The sequence below is a fragment of the Achroia grisella genome, unplaced genomic scaffold (assembly GCF_030625045.1).
Source record: "Achroia grisella isolate CSIRO2021 unplaced genomic scaffold, CSIRO_AGI_Agris_v1 utg660, whole genome shotgun sequence".
Classification (NCBI taxonomy): Eukaryota; Metazoa; Arthropoda; class Insecta; order Lepidoptera; family Pyralidae; genus Achroia; species Achroia grisella.
In genome coordinates, this window is record NW_026712984.1 from 1,537,234 (window position 1) to 1,555,327 (window position 18,094).

General features: G+C 37.5%; 1 protein-coding gene across 1 annotated transcript in view; it reads left to right on the forward strand.

Annotated features, from left to right (window-relative positions):
• Positions 1–18,094, forward strand: part of LOC131849896 (uncharacterized) — a 152,174-nt gene that overhangs the window by 91,506 nt on the left and 42,574 nt on the right. The window contains exons 36-61 of the mRNA XM_059200034.1: positions 313–513; positions 664–766; positions 2,652–2,759; positions 3,349–3,492; positions 3,693–3,798; positions 4,092–4,220; positions 4,593–4,750; positions 5,240–5,371; positions 5,648–5,760; positions 6,366–6,507; positions 7,447–7,613; positions 8,103–8,262; positions 8,853–9,049; positions 9,541–9,856; positions 10,313–10,473; positions 11,305–11,429; positions 11,834–12,033; positions 12,555–12,749; positions 13,274–13,501; positions 13,848–13,982; positions 14,332–14,571; positions 15,066–15,236; positions 15,736–15,930; positions 16,518–16,649; positions 16,986–17,119; positions 17,501–17,693. Coding sequence (XP_059056017.1) covers positions 313–513; positions 664–766; positions 2,652–2,759; positions 3,349–3,492; positions 3,693–3,798; positions 4,092–4,220; positions 4,593–4,750; positions 5,240–5,371; positions 5,648–5,760; positions 6,366–6,507; positions 7,447–7,613; positions 8,103–8,262; positions 8,853–9,049; positions 9,541–9,856; positions 10,313–10,473; positions 11,305–11,429; positions 11,834–12,033; positions 12,555–12,749; positions 13,274–13,501; positions 13,848–13,982; positions 14,332–14,571; positions 15,066–15,236; positions 15,736–15,930; positions 16,518–16,649; positions 16,986–17,119; positions 17,501–17,693 — 4,285 coding nt within the window. The remainder of the gene's footprint in view (positions 1–312; positions 514–663; positions 767–2,651; positions 2,760–3,348; positions 3,493–3,692; positions 3,799–4,091; positions 4,221–4,592; positions 4,751–5,239; positions 5,372–5,647; positions 5,761–6,365; positions 6,508–7,446; positions 7,614–8,102; positions 8,263–8,852; positions 9,050–9,540; positions 9,857–10,312; positions 10,474–11,304; positions 11,430–11,833; positions 12,034–12,554; positions 12,750–13,273; positions 13,502–13,847; positions 13,983–14,331; positions 14,572–15,065; positions 15,237–15,735; positions 15,931–16,517; positions 16,650–16,985; positions 17,120–17,500; positions 17,694–18,094) is intronic.

Consider the following 18,094-nt stretch of genomic DNA (forward strand, 5'->3'; position numbering starts at 1 on the left):
ACATGATAGTAAGTGATAAGCGTTGAGAGTTACGTCAAGAATCTTTAATATTATCTTTGATACATTTCAAAATAATATAGGTAGAATTGCTCATATAAGAATAAATTTAAATTAAAGGAATCATTTGTTTGTAGGTTGTTTGTTGCGTGGGTACCGCTGTCTTCCTAATTCGAGCCGCTAAGCAGCTTGCTTTGTAAAATGTGTTTGTGTATACTTGATATCTGATCTGGTTTTATCTACCGTTTTCATATCATGATCAACGTTTGTAAATAACCTAAAGATATACCATAAATATTAAACATTTTATTCCAGATACGAAAAACTACTGGAGCGTTCGATAAAACGCGCTCAGTTCCTGGAGGAGGTGTCGGGTGAGCTGGCACAATTCTCGGCTCAGGCGAGCGAACTAGAGGCGGCACAGGCGGCCCTCGCAGAGCGAGCCGACGGCCGGGAACTGGCGCGGCTACCAGCCTCAGAACTGGCACCGCACCACAGGGAACTTGCCCTGCTCAGGTTAGTACAGAAATGGTTATTGACTTATGTCTGAACTAGCAATTTACTTGGCTTGAAAATATATCTAGTCCTAAACTAAGCAGGTTATACTATGGCTAATGGTGGAGAACTGATAGAAATATGTGAAATAACTTACTAATCTCCTTACAGAGACAAACAAATGCCATTACTTGAAGAGTGTCTGCGCAATGGAAAGCAACTGATCTCCAAGAAGGATGTTACCGACACCCACGTCATACGAGATCGCATGAAGGTAATATCCCACACAATCATACAATATATCATGCAATATACATTATTATTATTATTGTTGTCTCATTAAGTCAGCTTTTGCTGTTTTTTTACGCTTTAAGCATACCATTGCATACCACACAATTTTTTTTTATTACCCTATCTGGTGCCACTGCTGGGCAAAGATCTCCCCAACTCCCTGCGCTCTTCCTTCCCATTTTCAAGAGAGTTTGTGAACATTACTTATGTAAATTGTAGTAATACAGAGTCATAAAGGGTAGGTCCAACAAGCCAAAAGCCGTGTTAAAACTGAACCATTTCTGTCAAGAAATTAATTGGAAATCTAAAAAGATTATTGCTATTGATCCTTTAATATTGAATGTGTGACCTGCGCGCTCTTTATGCGCATTTTAAAACTTATTAACATATAGGCATAACCTATTTGAAATTACCTACGAGCGACCTAACAAATCAGCAGGTATTACTAGGGAGTTTCTATGTACTCACAGAAACCCCTTGGATGTAGCGTATGCCCTGAGAGAAGTATACAACGGGATATACTCGACCAACCTCCGGATTAGGTCGCTGAGGCTCATGGAATACGACAGCAAAGTCATACCATCGGACCAAAGCAGGACTCTATACCTGGTTCATACCCAAGCGGAGAAAGCAAAGCTAATATCCGAGGGATATGGAATGGACGAGGAGTCTAAAGTGCTGACGATACATGAGGCCCAGGGACTGACATCGGAGAGGGTTATTATCATCAATACTAGAAGTAAACCCTTGGAAATGCATGGCAGCTACTCTCATGCCGTGGTAGCCATCACCAGGCACACAGGCGACTGCGTATATTATACGAGAAATCGAGAAGACGCAGTTGCTCGTTTTATACAAGAGGCCGAAGGCGCGACTCACTCGGACATTCGTGAGTACTCACTGCAGATGGCGATTAAAAATAGAGACAGGGCGATTGTTGATGCGCTGATTGCGCTAAAATAATCAGCACATAGAAAACCAGAACAGCTGATGCATCGTCGGGGCGCTTTGGACTGGAAAGGCCGGAACATGCTCGCTAAAAGTATAAATAAAAAAAAAAAATGAAAGGAGAAAAGAAGGAAGAAAGGAAAAAAGGGGAAAGGGAAGTGAAAAAGGGAAAAAAAAAAAAATCGAATTACGACAAAAAGTGAACTGTGAAATTAAACAATCAATAATTAAACAAAACCTGGACTATAACAAATAGTGAACTTTGAAAATAGTGTTAAAATAAGAATTCATATAATTGTATAAGCAGTGTAAGAATTCATAATGTGTATTGTTACATTATGAATTCTTACATTGCACAATGTAATGAAAACTGTGAAATTAGTAGTAGTGTAAGATTTATATAATTGTATATGCATATTGATAAATCTAATCTTCCAAATAAAGATGGGTGACACTGCATGTTGTCAACTCACCCGGCCGGCCAGCGGTGGTTCTGGGCCAGACGGATAAGGTCTGCCTCGGTGTCACTGTTAGGCAAATTGTAACATCTCGGCTGGAGTTGTACAAAAATGGAAATTAAATAAATATTATAATATTAAAGTAAATTAAAAAAGGCACGGACGAATATGTCTGTGGAAAAATGTATTTAAATATAAAAAAAAAAAAAAACTTATTAACAATTTTCCACATTGCCTCATTGAACTTTCAATAATATTAAGGTAAGAATACTACCGCTGGATTCCGTCTTAATAATATCCTTTACAAATAACCTTGTATGATGTAATTTTTTGTACATTCGCCATTTTAATTTCTTAATGACCTCACTTTTCAGTTAGACTTATAAAAAAACTATTTAGAGTATTATAACAGAATTGATAATATTAATATTCATTTTATATAATCTGTATTATTGTTTATAGGCATTAGAAAACCAATGGCGTGACTTCAATACATCACTGGAAGAGAAACTGAAGTTATCTAAACAACGTGCTGATCAACTCAACCAATACGAGACACTTAAATCACAAGTACGTAAATATAAGACTATTACTGTTACCATATCGTAATGTATATGTCTACTTTCATTAAAACTATGAAGCATATAGGATATTATAATATAATAAAGTACTAAGCTCATAAACAACTGGTCCGATTTAGCTGAAATTTTGTGTACATAATTTGATGGGTTCCTGGTTGGTTTGCAAACGTTATTCCAGCCGGTAGGTGTACTGTTTTTTTGTATATTTGGAAATAAATCTTAATATTATTGTATTATATTTAATTCTAAAGATACCCGAAAAAACAGTATCTTTAGAATTTCTATGTTCATAAATACATTCCTATTATTATAATATATATAATAATAATTATTATAATAATAGGTAATCCACTTATCTTACAATAATATTAAGATTTATTTCCAAATACAAATTATGAATATGCAACATCCTCCAGACAACTTAGATGAATTCTTTTCATTAATCTTATGGTCTGGAGTAAAAGATTACATTCTTCATATTATAGAATACTTTTATTGTAGTAATATTTCTGTTTATTTATTTAAAAAAAAATATTCCATTAAATTTATGTTAATAACTATTTATTATTTCATATCAGGTACTAGAGTGGCTACAAACTATGGAGAATCGCGTCGGCCGTCTACAACCAGTCGCTGTCGAACTGGACGTATTGAAACAACAACAAGAGGAATTGCGTCCTCTCACTAAAGAGTACAGAGACTTCTCTGTTACCATCGACAAGGTATGTAGTCACTTTTAAACAAGTCTTACATTTTTGGTCCTTTGAACCGGATTTATCGTTACCAATATTCAAGTGACTTAGAATTAATTCGGTGTCTAATTGTGAAAATCATATTTAATGAACATTATTAGAGATTACTGCTTGTCTATATAATTGTGTGTTTATAGATGTATGCATAACAGTTGAGTTTTATTGTGCAGGTGAACGAAGCCGGCGGTATGTACGAGGCACTGTCTCGATCGGAGCGGGCGGACAGTCCACCTCGCAGGCGCGCGCTCTACAGCCCCACCAAGAGACACACGCCAGGTACCAATCACCACACACACACACACACACACACACACCATGTTACACTCGTACACATAACTTCATACATACTCTCACATTCATCGTCACCACACATACAACCAATAATACAAAATATTAATACAAGCATATCAACTTAACAAGTGTCCTCATAATAAAGCAATTGTCCTAGCAATTAGGTCGATACAATAATCAAGTGTATCCCTGTGATATAGAGCTCAACTCAAAAAACAAAATAACAATGTCAGATACCTAAAAAATAAATGGTATATTAATATGATAAATGTATACAGGCCGCACCCTAGACGGGCGATCCCCGTCCCCGACGAAAGGTCATGGACTGGTCAGTCCTGGGTCCACTCACTCCACATCCAGTGGATTCTCATCTCGCCGTTCCAGCCAAGAAGGATTCCATCTTGAAGGTAATTTATCATGAATGCATGGTATAAAATCCAGTTGAAAAAAAACTACTATTGTGTGACTTTATTATATGATAACAATTATTGTAAGAATTTTGTTTTGTTCATCTGTGCGCTCTAAACTCAGAAATGAAACTGAAATTCGCAACTTATTATTATTATCATGTTGGTAAACGGTTACCTATAGATGCTTAAAATACCAAGGTCGGGTGCGCTTTGTCGACCAGAAAAAATTATAACCAGCAAAAGAGACCAATGAATATCCTAAATGAATAAATATTTGTGACTATATTCTGTGAATATTTTGGCGCACGGGTACGAAATCAGTAAAGTCAGTAATAAAAAATATGTTTACATTAAGATTTTGTTCAACAGAACTATCACCGGTTCAACAACAATTATCCGAGATCAATAACCGGTACAGTCTGCTCGGCACCAAGCTGTCCGACCGGCAGACGGAGCTCGACGCCATCAGGGAGGAAGTCAAGAAGCATTTGGAGAGCTTCCGAGCATTGAACACCTTCCTTGATAAGGTAAGGATACCTTTTAATATATTTTTTTAAAGATATACGTCTCTGAACTATATAACTAAAAGAAAAAAAGGATCGCACATGGTCTTTCTTATGCGTTGCGATTAATTAATATTTAGCTACCGTTGTCCATACTATATTACGAATGAAATAGTGTGCGTCTATCTGTTTGTTTTTCACAACTAAACGGATGTTAATGAAAATTAAAATTAAGATACATCATTTCACGAATTCTCTTATATCCATCCGGACATACGATTTCTTTTATAGCCCTAACCTGTAAGGGGATTGAGGAAAGTTTATGTAAAATCAGGTAACAGCTAGTGTCTTATAACTCACTACAGATAAAGGATAAGCGGGGCACTGATAATGCTATTTAAGATATAAAATAAATTGTAAAATTTATATTCAGACCATTATACTTCATCATTTGCAATAACTATTGCTTTTGTTATATATCAATAGACAATTTCATGTATTCTTTTTTTTTAGGTCCAAAGACAATTGCCCAAAGACTCCGTGCCCAATACAAAGGAGGAAGCGGATAAAACCATCAAGGCCGCGCGAGCGGTACTCGAAGAAATGTACGAGAAACAGAGTATTCTGGACTCTACTAAGACTCAGGTGAGAGATTCATTATTACAAATAGAAATAACTAAACCATGCTTTACTTATGGCGTGGCTGATACCTACACAGTAATGTTCATTGCGATTATGCAAATACAAGTAGATCAGTAAGTTTTTCACCAAAAACAGCAAGATGGGAACGATTCGAACCAAATCTTATAAAGATATAGAAATATGTACTTACTTAATTAATAAATGTTCCCAAGTGACTGATTTTAACTATGTATTTTTAATAATTTGTTAAATTTTGGGTTGTTAATGATTTATACGCAGGTTCGAGAGCTACTGCGCCGTAAGCAAAGCGTCCAAGGCGCTGATCGATTACACGACGGACTAGAAGAGGTCGCAGCCCGATGGAAGACACTACACGACGCCTTGAAAGACAAGTAAGTACACCAACATTTTGTTAACGTGTAATACTCGAGAGAGCGTCATGACTTATTAATTTACTGCTTTGATTTAGAAGTTATGAAAAGCCGCCAAGCAAATTGTTATGTTTGTTTGGAGCGTGAGATAAGATCTTAAGCCTTATGTTAATAATAAATAATTCTGAAAGCTTAATAATTCAGTGGAATTATATAGTGGCATGATATTTTGGTCCTCAGGAAAGACAAACGCATGAGTAGTAGTTCTGTTCACGTGTATAGACTAAGGTTTATTGGCATTTGACATCAGGTGGTACTATCATAGTTTCCCATTCCCAATTTTGTTAGTAATAAAAAATATATATAGACACTGATTATAAAATATAAATGATGACAAAGAAGAATAAATAACTGCTATATGTGTATCATACGACTAGCCTGCTCGCAATCATGCTCTGGATGCTGTTTTGATGTTAGCACGTACTCTCAGCAACAGGAATACGCATATTTTCCGCATTGTAGCGTAAAAACTGTCTACACATATGATATAGGCGACGAATATCTCTTTTCAACAAATGGGTTTCATTATTTCTGTTACATAAAAAAAAATATTCTCTTTCTGCCAGGATCCGTCTAATGGAAGAGATGAAGGACTTCCACGACACACACAGCAACCTGTCCGGATGGCTAGCAGCCAAGGACCGCATGATGGCTGCTCTCGGACCGATCTCCACTGACTCCAGGATGGTGCAAACACAAGTGCAACAGGTAATGATTTGTTCTGCATTTTTGTACATTGATCATACCTGTTGCGCCTATTATAGTTCTTAAGTTAATTTGTAAGCTTTACCAGAGGTAGACTGCAAAATCTATTCCTATGTTTCGGTTGTAAGGTGAGCAAAGGTAGTGAAATTATATCGGAATACATTAAGTACGCATGAGTATACCTCTATGCGTGTTTATGTATGCTTGTACGGGTGATAATGTTCGTAGTGCTGTTCATGCGAATATTTGCAATGGGGGCAGTCAGTTGATTTGCCATTCCAATTGCATAAAGAAATTTCTCATATTGCCCTCAGTCAGATCCGTGACCATAGAGACAATTTATATTTTATTATTACTTTGTATATGTTAGTCTATAAAGTATTTATTATATGGATTATTAGCGGCCTGAATTAAATAATACGACTAAGGTATTTTTTAATAGCAATCTCACCCTTGTTGCATTCATAATCTTAATCTTAATAATATTATAAACCCGAAAGTTTATAAGTATCGATGTTTGTTACTCTTTCATGACTGATGAAACTTTACAACAATATATTTTAGGCATAACATATGGTTTAAATTTTATATTGAAATTTAACCCGAGTGACACTTGAATGTAATTTTAGTCAAAAAATCCCCTAATTCCGGAACTAATTTACCTAATTATACTCTAATGGCAGATGAAATTAACTAGTCGTTTACCTAAATCCGCACGCAGCAGCTTGTATATGAATATTGTAACCTTTTTAGACTAACATGTGTTAGACCTACAATGAGAATCGCTGGCAGTTTTTATATTCGTTTATCCATATTGAAAATATGAGAGTACTTTTTATACAATAGATTTATAATCACTGGGTTCCGTTATAGTACACGTCTATAGGCATATGTAATATTGTCATTAGTTATTACTGCATGGACGGTGTTGGTCGTGATCAGGTGCAGGTGCTGCGCGAGGAGTTCCGCGGGCAGCAGCCGCAGCTGTCGCACCTGGCGGACGTGGCGGCCGCCGTGCTGGCGCGCCTCCAGCCGCGCTCCCACCACGCAGACACACTGCGACAGAAGGTCCAGGATCTTCAAGACAAATGGAACGACCTACTCAACAAGTCAGTACTGTCACCCTACCCTGCCTATATCTATAGCTCTACCGTGTATCACATGTATTTTTAAATGTAAATGTAACATGGTATTTAAGGATATTTTTGTGAAATTAACAATAGTTTTTTACATTGTATATTACGTTATTATTATGTAAAAATAGTTGATTTTCCAGATATTCTCCCCTATTGTTGTTATTTTTCTTTGTAGTTCCGCTCCTATTGGTCGCAGCGTGATGTTATATATATAGCCTATAACCTTCCTCAATAAATGGGCTATCCAACACTAAAAGAATTTTTAAAGTCGATTCAGTATATCCAGAAATAACCTGTACAACCTCAGAAATTTTAACTCTTCGTAATATTAGTATAAATGACAGAAAATGCAAGTTTGTCGGTACGTCCGCTGTGACCACAACTGTGGCATCGCGCCTTCGTGTGTGATCCGTTGGTGAATGACGATGAGGTTGTATATGAGTTGGCGCCGGGTGTCCTCAGACTGGAGCAGCGCGCGGAGTCGCTGGGCGCGGCGGCGGACACGTCCCGCGAGTTCGACGCGGGGCTGGCGCGGCTGCGGGACGCGCTCCACGCCATCGGGGACAAGCTCGACGACGTCGCGCTCGACGCGGAGCCAGACGAACAGCTCCGCAAGATAGAGGTGACGCTGACCTCATTGGTTTACTACAAAACATATATGTCGATATACATGTCCTTTGCCGTTCTTCGCGTTGCGCTGATAGTTACCGCCCGGCTGTATTGCAGCTGTGCGCTGAGTTACAGCGCCTCGGTCGTTTACACCCTCGGTGTGAGCAGCGGGTATTTCCGTCTCACTCATTACATACGTCATACTTTTTAGGGAATACAACAAACATATAATTTAAATTTGCAAATAACTATTAAATTTTTTAAAAATATAATAACCACAAAAATGTCTAAATTAGTAGTTTCATTCTGACTACTACTACAATATTGACTACTAATTTGGCTTAACTATGTTTGTATAAACAATTACACTATCTACCATTAGTTATGAGATCAAACTTAAAATTTATTTTAAATAAAAAACATTGAGAATTTGCTATAGAAATCAAGTTTGCTTTATATATCATATTATACTTGAAATCACTGTCTGTTTAAAATTTATATATATATAATTATGTCTAAATAATTACATACAGATTTTATGGAAATTCAAAGCAAGAGTAAAAAGTGAAAGAAGAATTAAAAATGGTATATTTTCTCGGTTAGAATCTCGAGCGGCAGTTAGAAGGACAACGCCCTCTACTGGCAGACTTAGAAGCGGCTGGAGCAACCTTGGCCGACGTCCTCTCAGACCCGGCCTCCAGGCAGGACATTCAGAGCAAACTGGCTGCGGTCGCCCGCCAATACGACAACCTGCAAAGGAAACTCGACCTTAAGAAAGCTGAAATAGAAGCTGCTCTTAAGTAAGTACACTACAGTGATCCTTTTGTAATTTCTTTCTCATTTTTTGTACTTAGTATAGAATTTTATTCACATCGAGGGGAAAGATCCTGTTCTAAGAGACCAAAATATTTTGGATCCACGTTTTATTATACTTTTATACTATTTAATATTATTATTACTCTCTGAACAATTATTTGGGAGACTATCTTGATTGGCGTCAGTCAAGGGATTTGATATTTTAAATATGTTACATATATTCGCTATTACGGCGCTGTGTTTTTTCATGATAGAATCTGAATAAAAACAATGAAATGTTCAAGTTGAGCTTCTTGCCAGTTCTTCTCAACTGAATTAACTAACTAAACTGGATGTTAAATATTGATACATGATATGATAAATGATAACATGAATGATGACAACGCTCGAAAGTATTTGAGTTTGAGTCTCAGAATCTTATACACTCAGTTGTCCTGCAATATATGTCTACTGACCCACATTTCTTCTCCACCAGGGATGGTCGCAATCTAGAAGAAAATGTGTCCCGTACTCTCGGATGGCTGCAGTCTGAACTGGGCGCTTTACCGTCACGCCTCCAAGTCTCAGCAGACAGCGTCAAGTTACAACATCAGCTGGAACGACACGAGCCTCTCTACAGAGAGCTGACGCAGCGTGAGCACGAACTGATCATGCTACTGGATAAAGGTCGCGAGATGGAGAAGAAGCCAGCTCACCAGGGGCTCCGTAAAGATCTGGACAGGATCCAGACGCAGTGGGACAAACTGAAGAGGGAAATAGTAGACCGTCACACCAGACTACAGACCGCTATGGTAAGATTCGCTACGTAATCCTAAATCAATACTAATAATAATAGGAATGTGTCTGTCTGTTTGATTCCTTGTTACTTCTAAACGGTAGAACGGACTTTAATTAAATTTAACGTTAAAATTGATTGTAACAAGGTCAAAGAGGTTATCTTTTATATTAAGAAAGATGGATTAAGTCGCAGCAACAGCTAGTGATACTTTAAATGCATGCAAAGTATGTGTGTTATATCTTAACAATTTCATGAAATGTTATAAAAAGAACTTACATATGCTGGGATATTAATCATTTTGGAAGAAGTCGCGGTAAGCAGATATTGTTGGTATTACCAGCTCTATACTTTTCTTTATTGCGGAAAAAAGATAAAAAGAAGTGTAATATATCTCTTAATAGAAAATTTATTATCAGTGAAATTATAATTTCTATTATATAAAGAGTTCATAATTTACCTTTTTGTATAGGAACATTGCCGTAAATATACCAAGGCACAAGAGTCTTTCCTACCCTGGTTGTCCGAAGCCGAGGAGCGACTTGCCAAGCTGCCAGCCGCCGCCTTCACCAAGAAGGAAGTGGAGAAGCAGCTCCGTGAGTTGCAGCAGATCAGAAACGATATCTGGAAGAGGTCAGTTGTATTATTTTTTTCTAGAACTCGTTACATACTTTGCCCTATTGAAGTGCTGAAGAGCAGAACGATCACGCGCCTAAGAATGAACGCGGTCACAGTGTCCCAATCTCAATATAGTAGTTCAATAATTAGAATTGGAATATTATAAATTTCCAATTAAATATGTAGAACGCTGACTACATAGTCAGACTACATAGTCTCTGAACTTGTAACAGCTCCCACTATAACATTATAGTGGGAGCTGTTACAAGTTCAGAGACACGTTGGCTCAGACTTCGAATGGCCTATTTTTATTATTATACTAGCTGTCCCGGCAACCGTTGTTTTGCCATATAATTAATAAGGCTATAAAAAAATAGGGGTTGATGATAGAAGGGTGAAAATTTAGGATTCTATGTATTTTTGTATGTTGTATCATAAAAAAAAAGGAACTAAAAATTTTGTCTAAAAAATAAAAATAAAAATTTTGGGGTGGACTACCCCTAACATTTAGGGGGATGAAAAATAGATGTTGGCCAATTCTCAGACCTACTCAATACGCTCACAAAATTTCATGAGAATCGGTCAAGCCGTTTCGGAGGAGTATGGGAATGAAAACTGTGACACGAGAATTTTATATATAAAGATGTTTTATTGTTATCGATATTGATTTTGCGGTTTTAATCACTAAACATGTCAACCCCATTACATATAATCTAATCATCACAAAGCTAAAAAAATCTAAATAAAAATTGTTACTCTCTAATTCCCGGAGAATAATTGCGGAAGCTGTTTACTGCATTGTATATAGGTATTTTGTTTTTATATGTCCTATCTATTTGCACTCAGATCTGGTGAATACGAGAACAACAAGACGCTGGGCGAGACGTTCATATCGGCGTGCGACATCGACCAGGAAATAGTGAGGAGGCAACTCGACGCCATGAAGGAGAGATGGGATCGACTCAACAACGGTAAATATCTTATTACATATAATTCTTTACGTGTGTTTTGTCATCTAGTTCCACCTAAACTACTAGACCAATTTGGACGATATTTTAAAGGGTTCCTGGACGGTTTCATAACTCAATTAGATCTTGTAGAATAGAGTATTCAAAGACGTTAACGATCCGCATGAAAATTACTATAATGTAGCCCGTGTGAGAAATATGCAAAAAAGTCCTTATATGCCCGTACGCTTCGGAAATTATTGATATGTGCAAAGTTATGTTCTGTACTTTTATAGAGGACTTCAATATTTAAGAGTGTATAGGGGTGTGTGAAAAATCTATAATTTAAATTATAATTTTTTTGTTGTCCGGCCCAGGTCTCTAGTGTAATATAATATTAAAAAACAAAAAAATATTATTTTCATCAGATGTGCTTTCACAAGTGGAATTCTACGAGACGACAGCACGCAAACTGGGCGATTTTGCTGAACGCGTTCGCGCGGTTGAAACACCGCTACAGCGCTGCGAAGAACGGCTTCAGGATGCTTTGTCGGCTCCTCCAGCCGCTGCAGCAGAAGCTGTGGCCCGCTTGACGGACCAAATACACGCTTTGAGAGCACCGCTGCAGGTAATTTAATAAGTCCATAAAGGTACGAGATATAGGACTGTTGTAAACTACGGTTTCACTAAATATAAATATAAAGTACGTATACAAAATATTGATTTATAAAATCCGTAAGTTTTTTAATTTAAGTGCACTTTCGAAGTGATTGGAAAATATTTTATTTGTAACTAATGATGACAACAATTTTTGGAATGCAATAGAAGTAATGTTTTGTTTACTGTAAGAGATTGGAGAGATGAAAAATTAAAGTATTATATAGATCTTTACCAATATATATCGATACGAATCAATATCATATTGTGGAATGAACAACCTGCCGAGGTTTTCTCGAGACATTACAGTATGGGGTTCTCTTCTTGAGAAGGTAATTGTGTTAGGTTTCTTAAGGGTCATAACACAACGTAACACCCACGCTATTTCAGGCGTCCATAGGCTACGGTAGCGATTTACCATTAGACGGGCCATATGCCAGTTAGCCACCAACGTAGTATAAATAAAATGTGATGCAGTAAGTGTGTGTACAGAGCATCAACTCGGCCGCGGACGACATCGTGACGCTGGCGCTGGAGTGTGCCGGGCCCGAGGCAGCCGGCCGCGCCCGGCCCGTGCTGGAGGAGCAGGCGGCGGCGCTGGCCGACAGGCTGCACCACCTCCAGGAGCGCGCAGCACACGCCGGCGGCAGGCTGGCCGGCGCCGCACAGGCCATGACGCACTTCCAGGTACTATTACACCGGCTCCATGGTAGCTGACATACGCCTTCAACGCAAGGACAAGCGGGTAATGAGCAAGATATGCTGTGCATGTAATCGCTCCCCGCGACGAGTTCTTTCACGCGTGATCAGGAGCGTGTGCTATTTAGCGCGGATAAGCCATCGCACGCAATCTTAAGGAGGATTGTATTTAACAACTTTTTTATTCACTCTTTACTACGTGTTTGCATGAACCTAGTCGTTACACTTTCTTTTAAAAAAAATATTTTTAATACATAATTATAAATTACAAATACATAAAAGGAATTTTAGGTGTACAATTTTTAAAATAACCTAAATACCTACTCGATTAGTAACCTAATAGTATGAAGGATACACTTTTTGTTCCTATACGTTTTTCGGTATCCTACATTAAACAGTAATATGACTATTTTTGTATTCGAAACTGTTTATTCCTGATGAAATTCCGGTTAATTTTCGTACAATTATACTCCATATTAAAGTTGTATATTTTAATTATTAATAATTTACAGGACAAAGTGAAGAGTCTAGCGCATGATCTCTCCGAGCTGGAGAAAGAATTAGACGGAATGAAGCCGCCTGGTAGAGAAATCAAGACCGTTAAACAGCAACTGGATGATATCGTGCGCTTCTACAAACGGCTGGAGAAGGCCGACGACCTGGTGGGTGACACTGAGCATGCAGCCGAGAGTCTTGTCGACAGCGGCTACTCAATAGACACCGGCAAGATCAGGGAACAGGTCTGTACATAACTTACAGTATTTTGGTATTTAGAAATTCGTTTAAAATTTACTAGATGGCGCTGTTTATATATATTGATTTACAGAAAAATAATTATGCTATTAATAAAAACGAAAATGTGTCTGTTTGTCTATTTGTTAAATTAACTTAATTACTTTTAACCAGGCATGATATAGATAAATTCGATAATTAAACGTTTATCAAATGTGTTTTTTACCGATAGCGCTACTACGGTCTCTTTTATTTGATTCCAGCCAAAAAATTCTATATTAATAGTAATTGTGACTAAAAAATGACTTATTCTATATCAATAAATGATGATTGACATTGAATTTTTTTATGCAGGTGGAAAGTCTGCGTAAACAGCTAGCCAGGCTGGACGAGCGCGCGCGGTCCAAGGAACAAGACCTTGACGATACCCTCAGTAAGCTGGAAGCGTTCTATAAGGCGTACGACTCCGTTATGGACGACGTTCAAGAGGTAAACATTAATATTAATAGGGTTGATTTCTACTATAGTTTCAACATAGCCCCGGACTGTAAGCATGGCAAACATTGATCCTCGACGATATTCGACACTCGTCTATTCCATTTAAGATAAAATTTCAAATAATTTCAATATAAACACTTGTATAGAATCATTCTACCACTCATTCGGAATGCAGATTCAGTACAAGATATTGAGCAAGAAGTTTCCCTATTGCTCTTTTAAACAAATGTTTTGCAACTTTTCCATGTTATTATATGTTTTCCATGTTAATATTTTGTGTCGATACAAAGTAAAGAAGGTATATCGGTAAAATTACACCGAAATCATTACTCTTCCACAGGCGGGAGAACAGGTGCGAAACCTCAAACCTGCGTCATCCGAGGTGGAACAGATCAGATCGCAACAGAAAGATTTCGCTGAACTGAAGCGACGTACACTGGAGCCGCTCGGGCAGAACGTGACACACTGCAACAAGATCGGACAGGGCCTGGTCAGGTCCGCGCTGCAAGGCGTCAGCACACAGCAGCTGGAGAAGGACCTGGAGAAGATGAACGACAAGTGGAACACGCTTAAGGAGAAGGTATGTTTACGATAAGGAACAGTATTTACTTTAAAGCCATTTCTTAAAAACTTTCTTACTTAGAGGATTTGGTATTCTATCACCACTCTAGCAAGTAGAACTTGTACCAAATGGTGTACCGGTGCGTACCAGTTACTATACCAGTAACGACTCAGTAGTGACGAGTACCTCGTTACTACTATATCGTTACAAGTTTCGGTTCTTTTTTTGTAACATGACTGCATCATACTGATTGATGGAAAGTGCTAACCGTCACATGAATAACATCACGGATGTCACGTTATCATGTGACGCCTGTGATACCCCGCATGCGTTGTCTTTCTGACTTATTCTGTACTCCGTAATTTTACTGCCATATCACACCATTCAAAGCGGAACATGGCTTACAAAGCCAACAGCTTAACTGCTGAATATTATCTCAGATGACTTTGTGTAACGTCTACTTAGGTAATAATCCACATTACTAATAATATCTTCCCTTTCAATGATAACAGATGAACGAACGCGAGAGACGTCTCGATGTGGGGTTACTGCAGTCAGGCAAGTTCGCCGAGGCACTCGCCGGCCTTGAGAAGTGGCTCGCGGACACCGAAGAAATGGTCAACAACCAGAAACCACCGTCGGCTGATTATAAGGTGGTGAAGGCGCAGTTACAGGAACAAAAGGTAAATATATCTAAACATATAAATAATGGTGAAATGTCTGTTTGTTTGAATTTATGTTGCCTATCCCATTTTTTTTTAAGGTTATATGTGGGCTATTAAACAATGGAAATGGAATTGCTTGTTATTCAGTGACACATGCAGAAAATTAGATTGATGTGTGGTCAAATTCTTTATTTACAAATTACAGACTTACAATAAAACCAGAGTTTAAAACAATATTGAAATAGAAAGCTTAGGGGTAGCTTTATGTGCCGTAAGAAGTGAATAGGATACCAATCCACTATAAAGTTGCAAAATACTTGCAGATATGAGAAAAGCTATTATTGGGAGATTTTATAAACATTATAGAACCCAAAACAATTATTGTTCTACTTTTTTTATATTGGAATAAGCTTTATTTAAAAGTTAGTGCTAGTTTTATTCCAATCGGTAAAAGAAACAAAAACGGCAAGACTGGTATGAAGTCACGTGGTTTAATATTATTATCTCTCCATAACAGTTCCTGAAGAAGATGCTGATGGACCGTCAGAACTCCATGTCGTCATTATTCGCGATGGGTAATGAAGTGGCGGCTGGATGCGAACCAGCCGAGAGGAAGTCTATTGAGAAGCAGCTCAAGGGTCTGATGCAGAGGTTCGACGCTCTCACCAACGGCGCTCAACAAAGGATGCTGGATCTTGAGCAGGCCATGAAGGTTAGTCAACAGAGTAAACTGACAGAGTTTAATATTAGATTTTAGTACTATGTCGTCTTCGTAGGTAACTCAGTTTCACCTATTTCAACCGCCAAACAGATTGCTTTGTAAGATTTGTTTCAGTTGAAGGGAGATAAGGTAGGGAAAATATACAGAATAGAAATGCATGAATGCTGGTATCACGAGTTTTACATGATAGCATGATGTCCGTAGTGCTATTCGTGTATATATAAGACAATTACCACTTAGAATCAGGTGGACCGTCAGATGATATGTCATTCCAGTTGCATAAAAAAAACTTCCGTGGTATGCTAAAAGGGACTCACTTTTTATTGTCACTTTAGTTAACTTCTTGTTTGAGAAAATAATAAAAAGGAGATCTTCATTCCCTATACATATAGTCACTGCTAAGACTTAGGAGGTCAAATTTGTTTACCACTAAAAACTTTGTATTACTACCAAGTCAACAATTGATAATGCCACTGATTACCCAATCTGTGAGAACTGTCATGAAGGTATTACACGTAATCTATATCAATAAACAGTCGTAAAAACACACTATATAAAACTGAATTTCGCTTGCAAAGGTCGCGAAACAATTTGAAGAACAGCTGCAACCTCTAGTGGAATGGCTGAGCGTGACAGAACGTAAAGTGAAGGCGCTTGAACTGGTGCCCACTGACGAAGAGAAGATACAGCAGAAGATCAGAGAACACAAGGTAAGATTATAACATAAACAACCACAACCCCATTATGATATAGAGACTAAAAAAAACATTTAAAGTATAAAATAGAGTCTAATCCCTACCCTTATTTATACTATTGAATCGTCCAGTATCTATAACAGCTCATATATTTATAACAATTTGCCTCCAGAGCCTAAATTGGAATGTTGTCGATTCTAGTCTAGTCTAGTCGATTCGTATAGGCCAAACATCTTTAATTACATGTATATTTAACACTTTAACAATGACCTCCCATACTATAATCAGAATATCCCTCCATTCCTAGTTATAATATAGAATTGTAATAGTGACTTTATATATTTTTTACAGAATTTGCACGACGACATCCTCTCGAAACAGCCTCCATTCAAACAGCTAACAGAGACCGCATCTATCCTCATGGGATTGGTCGGAGATGACGAGGCCACCGCGCTGGCTGACAGACTACAAGCTGCTACTGACAGGTATTTAATATATTTATTCCAAAAATAAAATTTGAACCAATATTTCCCAATTATCAATGCTGGCTGGTTAGAAATGCATAATAAAAATTTTCATGGAGGACTAGATAAAATTTTGAGTTGTTAGCTATTTCTTGGCAATTGAAAGCTAAAGTACCATTAAAAACTTACCCACTAACGAAATATATGAATAAATTAACTTTTGTTACTTTGACTTGAGCATTCTGAGTTGATGCCTAATATGCTTATCTCATCTGTCTTTTAAAGTTCAAATTCTGTTATTATTTTTTTCCCTATAAAATATTCGTACAGGATAATTTTTACTTATAATTTGTTTTTTTTTTCATTCAGTTTAGACACTAATGTTTTTTTTTTCTTTAACAGATATCAAACTCTAGTCGACCACAGCCTGAACATCGGCTCACTGCTGGACAGCTCCCGCAAGGGTCTCAGGCATCTAGTCCTCACATACCAAGATCTGTCCGCCTGGATGGACGGCATGGAACAGTATCTAGCTAAAAGGAAGATTCTTCCCGTACATATGGAGAAACTGCTCAGACAGATGGATGAGCTTGCCGTAAGTGAACCATATTCTATATACAATAAAAACTATTTTCAATTGAAACTAGTAAACTTGAAACTAACGAATGAATTGCAATTATTTTAGTTACATGAATTAACATGGCAATATATAAGGTACGTTACACGTTAACAGGGGGAGGGTGAGGGTCAACAAAATGTGACATTTTATAACAAGGGGTTAAGAATGGTTGTTTTGTCCTTTTCTATTAATATGTTTTCTTAAGTAGAAAGAGACAGAATACTAATACCAGTGGGGATCAATGGCATAGTAGCCATTTTTAGTTCGAAAAACGGATTTAGATGGCGTCATTGGTATCGAATGGAATTCAACATTGTTTTGTAATCGTTTAAAACCCAAAACTATGTTTTTAAAAAGGTTTAATATATTTTTAAAAA